General features: G+C 51.9%; 1 protein-coding gene across 1 annotated transcript; it reads left to right on the top strand.

Annotated features, from left to right (window-relative positions):
- The first annotated feature begins 4,468 nt into the window (after positions 1-4,468).
- Positions 4,469-6,143, top strand: CIMIP2C (ciliary microtubule inner protein 2C). The gene is made up of 3 exons (XM_019613646.2): positions 4,469-4,597; positions 4,767-4,879; positions 5,999-6,143. The coding sequence occupies exons 1-3, from the start codon at positions 4,469-4,471 to the stop codon at positions 6,141-6,143; spliced, it is 387 nt and encodes a 128-aa protein (XP_019469191.1).
- The last annotated feature ends 4,415 nt before the right edge of the window (positions 6,144-10,558 follow it).

Below are 10,558 nucleotides of genomic sequence, written 5' to 3'. Positions count from 1 at the left end.
TCCTTTATTTTGAGGAAGACAGTCAGCAAGCACGGAGACAGGGCTGTGAGATCAACACATCTTGCTTCCTGCTTGGAAAATTCCCAGAAAAGCCCATTTGTGGTGAGGAGTGAACCCAAGAGGGCTTCAGCATTGTCAGGGAGAGACAAGTGAGGGTGAAACCTCCATAAATGAGTAATAAAGCCCTGGAAATGAGGCATGTCCTTCCATCTACATTTGTCTTACCAGTGGAAAAGATCCCTGTGCTCGTTCACAAGTGCATGAGGATGAAGAAACTTTTGGGATTAATAGTGCTCATTAGGCTCAAACTACATGATTTTTTTTTGGTTCCCAGTTGGTCTTTCTCTGCTGAGCTGCACAAATTGGTGCTGCACCTGCAGCCCATACACCTTCTGTACCACGTAGCTAATTAGAAACCTCTTGCTCAATAGCAGAAAGTTGATAGCGAAGTGCGCTCAGCACGAGGTGCGTTGGCTGGGGATGCTCATGGAACAGTGCAGGTGGGTGGTGCAAGGTGGGCACCTGAGAGCTGCACCAGCTTTGAGAGAGGGACCTGATAAGGAATGGGTCTGCTCATTCCTGGTCTTTATTTATATGGGATCCCAAGGCAGGGTTTAATTCTACTGCTGGAAAATAGCAGGCAGAGGGCTCGTGGGGAGTGGTGAAGCGTGGCGTTACCCTCAGACTCAGGGCAAAGTAAGAAAGTAGAAATTAGGATAGAAGGTGATGTGCCCACGTTGCTGTGTGTCTTCCTGGGGATCCCCAAAGCCTCTGTCCATGATGCTGAGGGACCGGAGGGCCCAGGGACACTTCCAGCCCCAACCACCTGTGGGCTTTGGGGTACACAGGAGCACATCTGTAGCTCTCCCGGATGGGCCGTATCCACATCTCTGCACAGTGCTGCTGATGTTTGTCTGCTCAGGACTAAAGATGCCTCCGGAGTTCAGTGCTCCTTTGGGTGGGGGAAGATCTCCACCTGTAGCCGTGGGGATTTGTCTATCCATGACACAGTTAAATTGGGTAATGAAGACAAGCAGGAACAACGTGTCCCTGGAGACACTCAAGGTCAGGCTGGACGGGGTTCTGAGCACCTGATGGAGCTGTGGGTGTCCCTGTTCATTGCAGGGGACTTGGACCACGTGGCCTTTAATGGTCCCTTCCAACTCTAACTGTTCTGTCTCTATACAGGGCAATAACACAGGAACCCAATTGCAAAGAAGCCAACCAAACACACACGCTGTCAAGGTGCGGTGGATCCAAAATGTGCCCTCCATTCTGGGAGAGGAAGGATCTGCCTGTGGTTCCAAACACAGATTTCAGTTTGCAGGATGTCTCTGCATTTTTCGCACTGCTGCATGTGAATAGAATTATACTCCCACCTCTGAATCACCAATGATTTTTCTTGTTTACTGTGGCCTTACACCAGAGCTAAAGAGGAAAGTGTGGCTTCACAGGGCAGGATCAGGCCATAACCAGTCTCCCTATACCTCCCATGGCACCAATATCCATTATGATAAATCCAACCCAACACACGTCCCAAAGCAATCACTGCTCTTATGATGATGCTATAGAACTTTAAGTCCAAAATTAATGAAATTTTCTCTTAACTCCTTTTCTCTCATTTTTTTTTCCAGCTCTTTTCCTCCCACGCTTGGGAAAAAAAAAAATCATTATCAGCCTCCCCCTTTGTCAAACCATTAAGAGCCTCGATATTAATTGCAGCGAGTTGCTGTGTTTTTCTGTTCCCTGTTGTTGTGGGCAGCACCAGCACCTTATCTCTGCAAGCAAGAATTGCTCTGCTCCCAGTCCCCACCTTTCCCATCCCAGCTCTTCCCAAATTGCTGCAAGCTGCCGTCCCCCCTGCACTGAACCTCTTTCATGCTGAAGGGTTTGGGGGATGCAACTGTCATGTGTGAGGCGTTGTGGGATAATCACTTATCACAGCAACATCTGTAATTCTGAGTGCCGCAGTGGGCGGCTCTTGCGTGTGTATGTTGGTCTTGGGAAGAAAAGGGGGAAATGCTGTGGAGGCAGTTTCTGTGTGTAAGCAGAAGGGTGAGAAAATGCAAGGGCTTGCTAAGAAACCTTTCCAAAGGATGTCAGTGCTTGCCACGTGTACCACTGAGTTCTGCAGACCGTGCATCTCACTGGGTGCAGCCATCCCACAGCTGCAGGGATGGTAAAACCTTCGCAGAGCTCCAGAGAAGGGGAAAGAGCTGGGAAGAGCTGCTCTGGGCACGCACTGGAGTCCCAGGCTCTCCAGCAAGATCTGCAGTGTTTTATTTGCAGAGGAAACTGCTGCAGAATAGAGGTGTCATGGCCAGCAGCCTTTGGCCTTCCCACCCCGGCTGTAGGAACCCTGGTCCCCTGCCAACCAGAGGCTTCAAAGAGTGCAGCCCAGCTCTGGCTCTTGGTAAATCCATTTGGCCTTTTGCATCATTTTTCATTTTCTTTCTCTTCTGCCTCTGGTATCCTCTGAGACAGGTTGGAAAGCTGTGGTTGCAAGCCCAACAACCTTCCACCCTTTTTTAAATTCCAGAGCTGTACTTGTTACTCAGCAGTGCAGTAGCTTCCTCAATGGGTGGATTTTTTTATTATTTTTCTCCTTTCTTTTTTCTCCTTTTTTTTTTTTTTAAACAAATTTTGACATAGACGTTCTTGCATTTTCTTGAATTCAGTACAACCAACATGAGCATGGTGGTGATGGATTGATGGTAGGACGCAATGATCTCGGGGGTCTTTTCCAACCTCCATGATTCTACAATTCAATGAACCCAGCTTTCCTAATCCAGAAGCAGGCTGTCAGGATGCACAATGCTCTCCCGGGAGAGATCTCCCATAGCAAAGACCATGTGCAAACCCCATCTGCATTTCCCACCAGTCCCACATTGGCTGAATGGGGCAAAGTAGAAAATAACTGAGCAGTTCAGGCCACGCTTTGGTTGGTCAGGATGTACTGCCAGAAGGTCTTCTCACTGTCTGGGTTCCATTTTTATTTCCTTTTCCTTTTCATCTCATTCTTTTATTATTATTTATATAGTTATTCATTCATTTGTTCATTCGTTCATTCATTCATTCATTCATTCATTTGTTCCTTCATTCATCCATTTCTTTGCAATATCTCAGACCTCAGGCCGAGATGCAAGTAAGGACAGCCCCTCTAGTTCCCACACATCCCCATGACTGAGTGCTCATCCTTGCAGGTCCACTGGGATAGTTTTAATTGAATGTGCATCTGTCTGCTTGTGCAATTGCTTTTACATTGGTTCTCCATTGGCAATTGGTGACCCTGCACATAGCAGGGGGTTTGAAACCCGATGATCATTGTGATCCCTTTCAACCCAGGCCATTCTGTGATTCTATGATTCCTAAAGGCTTTTTGGGGCAGGTCTATGGTTACGCTACTGGGACGGGAGAAGAGCCCACAGTTCCTATTACAGAAAGAATTGATTAAAAGGAAAAAGAAAAAAAAAAAAGAAGAAGAGGAAAATAACTAAAGAATGCCAACATGGAGACAGTTCTGCATTCCCCATGGAAGGTAGGGTGAGGGCAGGGTGCAGGGTTTGTTGGGGTGTATGCAGCGGGAGTAGGTGATGTTCACAATGGGTTCTGGGGGTGAAGGGAATGTCAGGGTGCTGGGGTTGAGTTCTTCCTGTTGCCTAGTGACGGTGTTTGTGAGCCAGCTGAGGTGGGGACAGAACAGAACGGGACAGATCCAGGTTGGGCTGAGGTAACTACAGTGCAGGGACCCACTGCACTCAGGATTCTACTGGAGGTGGGTAGGGGATGAGCATGGTCACATTGCACCCTGCACCCTGCATAGACCCTGCATTCCTAATGGACCCAAAACAACCCTCACTCCTGCTCATCTTCACTTGTAGACAGAGCTATGGTCATAGGATACGTATCTATAGAAATAATTCTCCTCTGCTTATTTGAGAGCATCACTTTCAGGCATCCCACTGACAGCTCGCTGCTCATTTGTGTCTGAAGGGCTCTCAGTGCTTTCACCCCTGGAGCTGATTTGCTGCCAAATTTCCCCCTTCCAAGCAGCTGCTCTGGTAAATAGCAAATTGTGGCCACGCTGCAGATAAAAGCAAGGAAAAGGTGCAGCAGTGGGAACAGACAGGGCACCTAACTGAGATATACGTATTAACGACCTTCTCTTTTGAAAAATCGGCTTTGTGCTTCAATGAGCAAAGCCCTGGTGCCAAACCTCGCTCAGATACGATCAAAGGGTTCAGTGTGCGGCGTGCAAATCACTGCTTCTGGTTCCAGATGCACTGTGAGGGCTGGGCAGGAGCAGTCCCCTGCAGCACGGCCCTGTCAGCAGCATCCCATTGCCCGGGGAAACCTTAAAATGCAAAACGTGATGCTGAAAAGGGAAAACGAAAATGAACCCCGCGTTTCCCTTGCAGGTAACAGAGCACATCCCAAGCACAGCCCTTTTCATCTGAGAAACCCCACCATGATGAGCCCCCAGCATCCCCAGCCCCCAGAGCCGTACCCAATGGAGGTGCGGAGGCACTGCATCCCCACGCACACCCCCTTCAGCCTGGAAGACAGGAGGTCCCTGGAGCTGGACAGGTTTTACCAGGTGGGGATGGGATGGGGACGGTGACCCCTCCACTGCTGCCTGTCCCCAGATCCCTGTCTCTATGGGGTCTTGCTGAGAGGCTTGAGCTCAGTGGGTGCGGGCAGAGGCAGTGCAGGGCTGGGAAAGGCTGCTGGCCCAAACCTCTCTGCTTCTTTGCTTTTGACTGCAGCTGACCCAGCAGCAACGTGAGTTTTACAAGGACAAGACTGGAACACTTTATCCCATTCCCTACTTCGTGCTGCCTGAAGAGGAGAAGGAGAAATATCCACACCCACTGGACCTGTGAGTACCCAGCAAGTATCCCAATGGCACAGCAGCAGCCAGCACCCAGAGCTCGGGCTGTGTGATGAATCTCAAGATTTGTGGGATGAGTAGAACACAAACCCACCTCCCTGAGTCCCTGCCACTAGAGCTCTGTTCTGCTCTATGCTATGCTATGCTACTTTACTCTATTCTATTGCGTTATATTTTGTTATATTCTTCCCTTCCCTTCCCTTCCCTTCCTTCCCTTCCCTTCCCTTCCCTTCCCTTCCCTTCCCTTCCCTTCCCTTCCCTTCCCTTCCCTTCCCTTCCCTTCCCTTCCCTTCCCTTCCCTTCCCTTCCCTTCCCTTCCCTTCCCTTCCCTTCCCTTCCCTTCCCTTCCCTTCCCTTCCCTCCCCTCCCCTCCCTCCCCTCCCCTCCCCCTCCTCCCTCCCCTCCCTCCCCTCCCCTCCCCTCCCCCCCCCTCCTGTCCTCATCCCATCATCTCCTTTCCCATCCCATCCCATCCCGTCCTGTCCTGTCCTGTTTCATCCCCTAACCAACTGGGCAGACTGCCGGGTTTCGGGATCTTCTGTCCAATTGAGAATTACAGATATTTTCTAAAAGCAAGCATCCTCCTGGCTGTACATTTGAAATCCTGCATGTTGGCTTATTCCATACCCCTCACAGGAGCTGCTGTACTAGAGCAGCATCCCTGTCCCATCTCCTCACCCACATCACCCCAAGGCAGAGCGCTCCGTCGGCCTGCCGTGGGGATGCACAGCAGCAAATGCACGGAACCTCTTTGGATGCTGGGCTGGGAGGTGGGGGGGGGGGGTACCGGCATGGGCAGCAGAAACGCTCGGGGGCCCTCTAGTGCCCGGCCCGGGCTGGGAGAGCTCCCTCCCCCATATCTACCTTCCTGCCCCCGCTGCCGGATCGTTCAGTTGGACACGAATTATCACTGCAGTGAAATTTAATATTTGGTGCTGATGGAAGCTTCTTAAAGCAGCGGGACCCCTCCCATAGGTCAGGTTGTTCAGAGTTTCATCCACAGCCTTGGACACCTCCAGGGATGGGACACCCACAGCTTCTTTGGGTCCTGTGCCTGCACCTTACCACCTCCATAAGAACTAATTCCTTCCTTGCATCTGTCCTCAGCCCCCAGCTCAGTGGGAAGACACGATGGCACTTACTGCGTGTGTCCCCAGAGAACCTGCACACCTACCAGACATTCCCATCGGGCAAGAGGGTCACCTCCCAGGAGAGAGAGGTCCGTGACAGCTTCTTTGAGTACAGGGCATAAGCAGCAGCATCCTTTGGTGGAAAGCTGGTTTCCTTGCTGGGGGAGGTGTGGTGGTGAATAAAGCTGAGATAAAGGAGAGGGAACTGAGTGCTGGTGTGTGTCTGTGTGCATGGGCTCCCCAGGGGATGGGGTTGGTTGTTCATCAGAAAGCTCCTTCTGGTGCTTAGAAGATGATCAGGGTTGAGGACGGGCAGGGGATGAGCTTGGGTCCAGTCTAGCCCCATGGAGCCAAAAGGGCTTTGATGGGGTGTCACCAAGCGAGGTAGGAGGGAATATGCTCATGAGGGTCGGTGACTGGTGGGAGGGAAAAGAGGCAAACAAAGGGGAGGGAGAAGTGCCCAGATTGTGCAGCAGAAGGGGATGATGGGGAGAGCCTCCAGGTGTGAGGACAGCAGGGAACAGCGTGGCCACCAACATCATCAAAGGGGCACCCAGGGGAGCGAACACAAGGGTTGATGTAGGGGGATTTGTGAGATCTGCTCGGTCCCAACCCACACAAGAGCTGAGCAGGACAATAAGAGTTACCACCTGCCTGGCCCCCCACACAGCCAACCAAATTCTGTATGGTTTTCAAAGCTACTGGAGAAATAAGTGGAAGGAAGACATGCTTGGGAATACTCCACTTGGTTTGACTCTGGGGGAAGGACTTTTCCAGTAGGTAGGGCACTGGGAGGGCTCCTGCAGAGCACATTCATCCATTCCAAGTCAAGGACTGTTTCCTGTGTTCACTCTGTAGCAGGACAGCCAGCCTGGGAGGGGAATGAGTGCTCCTCTGGGTGTGATCTCTGCTCTCTCAGGAACCCAGAGATGGCTTTTAGTGCCTTTTTATTGATTTTTTTCTCCACTTGCTGACATCTGAAGTTAAATAACCCTTTTACCCTCATCTGCTCATCACTCCCCCCACCAGCACGTTTCATCCCATTAGTGCAAGCTGATGGGACCTGATACCTGCAGCACTTCCAAGTGCACATTTAACGCATTGAGAAAAGTTCTCATGCATTTTAGTGCATCTCCAAACCCCTTTCAGCTCCTGCAGGCTCACAGTTGGCAGCAAGGCAGAGCTGTGCGTGCTTTTTAGGACTTGCAAGCAGGCACAAAAGGAAGCAGATCACCGAGGGGCCATCTATTTCTTTGTGCTGGCATCATTTTTACCAAGTGGAATTTGCTCCCTGGAGGGACTTTGCACGCTGACCCTGAAATGGCAGATGAGGAGTCCTGGGAAGTTCTCACTGGATGTTTTATAGAAACGATCCCCAGTGAATGGTTTGAGACCCATAGTGCAGGTTGTGTGGGGATCAGCAGATCCCATAGCCAGCTCAGAGACTGTTTTATACACCAGATGAGGACCATTTTTACCCTTTTATTGCTTTTTCAGAGCCCTGTGTGGCCCCTCTGCATCTTATTGCCATCAGCCTGAGCCCCTCAGCATCACCCCCGGGGACATTGCAGTTCTGTAACCCATCCTTGGGACACCAGGCAGCATCAGAGCAAGGAAACCTCTCTCTTTCCTCCACTCTGGCCAAGATTTCTGAGACAGATTCATCCTCACAAGCACCCTCCCAGCATATGGGATGTGCTTTGCCATGGGATGCAGAGACCACAGCCAGCATATCCTCAGACGCAAAGCTATGGAATACAGAGAGCTCAGGGCAGCCTTAGTACATGACAGGGAAAGGGGGGGGGGGGCAGAGTACACCCAGGAAAGGGAGAACAGCCCCAAAGATGTCCAATGAGGAAGGCAGCGAAGCATGGAACAGCGGAGTGGTGGTGGGTGCCCCATCCATCGAGACAGCCAAGGTCAGGCTGCATGGGGTTCTGAGAACACGATGGAGCTGTGGGTGTCCCTGTTCATCGCAGGGGAGCCGGATGAGGTGGCTTTTAAGGGTCCCTTCCAACTTAAATCATTCTAGGACTCCATGTGTCTCCAGCACACAAACCCTTCCAAGGATCCCCAAGACCCTCGCAAGTTTATATGAAAGGAAAGTCGCAAAAAGGGGAGGGATCTTCCACCTCGAAAAAGGGTGGGAGAAGACGGGGGAGCTGAGTGCTGTGCGCCTTGAGAGCGTGGAGGAGTTTTTTCAGGCAGCCTGCCGGGGCTTTCCTCCGCTTCTCCCGTTAGAGGGCAGCGCAGCCCTGCAGGATCCGGGCATAGAGACGCGATCCTGGTCCCGGTCCTGATCCTCATCCCCAGCATCACGGCCAGGGGCTGTGGGAGATCCCCCAGGAGGAGCCCCCACCGCTCTCTGCTCCCTGTGCCAGGGCTCCGGCATCCACCCAGCACTGCAGTGCTGCTGATGGCAGCTCCTGGGCTCCAGCCTGTGCCCTGTGCCCCTGGGCTGCCTGGGCATTGCAGAGCAGAGCTCCATTCCTTGCACCTCCTGTGAGGATTTATGGCCGGGGTGGGATTCCCCTGAGCCCCCTCTGCCCCAGGCTGAGCATCCCCAGCTCTCTCAGTTCTCCTTTCCCCTGTCCTGCATTCAGCTCGGCCACGGGCTTTGTGCTGGTGCTGCACTTCATACGGGACCTACATCTGAGCATCCCTCCTGCCCAAACCCTGCTCCCAACACAGGGTCAGGGTGAGCGGAATGGAGTCAAACGTCCCCTGCAGTGCCTTCTGCCCCAGCATCACAGCTAGGAAGGCACAGGCTCACTTCTAGCAGGGGGAAAGTGCTGACGTCTGCAAGAGCTGCCTGCATTCTCCAGCTGCTTTTGCAGCTGCTCTCAGCCCTCGGAGCTGGCAGCGTTTGTTTAGGGAGAAGGGGTAGCTGCAAAGTGCTTGGGGACAGGTGATGGAAGGAGCCGGGGGCTTGAACCATCTGGGGACCGGAATGGCTTTGCAGGATTACAACCCATCTCCAAGGCTGCTCACATCTCCTGGCCCAGTGGGAAGGGATCGTCCTTTGTAGCTCAGCCCAAGCCTAGAAGCGGAGACCACTGAGACCCTCAGAGGCTGCAGGCTGGAGATCACTGCCACTCAGGGTGCAGGAACACGAGCATCCTCACTACACCCCGAAACTGGAGACCTCTCATGGCCTTCCTTGCACCTGCAGCCCCAGTCCCACTGCTGCTTCCCTGGTGGAGCAGCCTGCAGGTGGGTGTTTATGGGGTACTTTTAGTGCCCTGACAACTTGTTTAATGTCTCGTGCTGCAGCTGCCCGAGCCAGCAATGCTGGTTCTTCCCACCTCCCTCTGTTTAAACTGTGAGTCCTTCAGCCTAGGGATGTGTTTTATTGTGTATTCATTCAGGCAGGCAGCACAACGCTGGCGTTAGGCAGGGCTGTTAGATACTTGCATAAAACAGATGATCCATAATCATAAAATGTTTGTTTTCCGACTTAATGCGAAGAAAACCAAACCCCTCTCTGCTACCCCCCGGCTCCGCTCAAAGTGTGTTTGTACAAAGGCAGAGCAGAGCCGTTCCCTGCATTTGGTGCTGGTTTCACTGCATAAATAACAGAGGCAGGCGAGCGTGAGCTGCCTGCTGCAGACCTCCGTCCTGTAATTATGTGCCCGTGCACGGCTGTGTCTCCTTTATTGTCTGCTCTGCACATAATGGCAGCCCAGGGACAGCTGCTTGAGTTTTTATGGCCCTCCCAAAATGCAAAGCGTGCATCAGAAACGATCCGTCGTGCATCCAAATGATCCGCCGTGCATCTGAAATGATACGCAGTGCATCCAAATGACCCACTGTGCATCCAAAGGGATCCTTCGTGCACCCAAAGTGATCTATCATCCATCCAAAATGTCACATTGTGCAACCAAAATTGCCTGTTGTGCATCCTAAGTGACCCACGGTGCATCCAGTGTTCCGTCGTGCATCCAAAATGACACATTGTGCATCCAAAATGACACATGGTGCAATGAAAAGGACACACAGTGCATCCAGAGTGATCCGCTGTGCGTCCAAAATATTCCAACATGCATCCAAATGATCCATCATGGTTCCAAAGTGATCCATCATGCATCCAAACGACCTACCGTGTATCCAAAATGATCCATCGGGCAATGAGAATGACCTATTGTGCATCCAAAGTGTTCCACCATGCATTCAGTCGATCCCTCGTGATTCCAAAATGATCCCTTGTGATTCCAAACTGATCTATCATGCATCCAAAGTGATCTTAAAGGAGATTAATGGAGCCATGTGCGTAGGATGGGAGCAGCTGTGTTTCCATTAAGCAAACACCAAAGGAGTGTTTCCAGCAGGTGTCTTGGTGGCCCATTGAAGTGCTGCTCCCATCCCTGACCCCAACAACGATATGAACATCCCTTAAACTGGCCCAGGCAGCACACCCTGGGCATGGCTCGTAGCCCACAGCAGAGGGTTGGAGCTCTATGGAGCTCTTGAAGGTCCCTTCCAACCAGTGCCATTCTATGAGTCTGTGATTCCATGATTCCATGAAACAGACCCTGCT

Source organism: Meleagris gallopavo, chromosome 2, assembly GCF_905368555.1.
Source record: "Meleagris gallopavo chromosome 2, MGAL_WU_HG_1.1, whole genome shotgun sequence".
Classification (NCBI taxonomy): Eukaryota; Metazoa; Chordata; class Aves; order Galliformes; family Phasianidae; genus Meleagris; species Meleagris gallopavo.
This window is presented reverse-complemented; position numbering and strand designations above follow the sequence as displayed.

Excerpts from the sequence above, each read along its gene's own strand:
- CIMIP2C (XM_019613646.2), top strand. The coding sequence starts at position 4,469 with ATGATGAGCCCCCAGCATCCCCAGCCCCCAGAGCCGTACCCAATGGAG. Across the intron at positions 4,598-4,766 it reads AGCTGGACAGGTTTTACCAG|CTGACCCAGCAGCAACGTGA; the intron begins GTGGGGATGGGA and ends TTTTGACTGCAG. Across the intron at positions 4,880-5,998 it reads TATCCACACCCACTGGACCT|CCCCCAGCTCAGTGGGAAGA; the intron begins GTGAGTACCCAG and ends ATCTGTCCTCAG.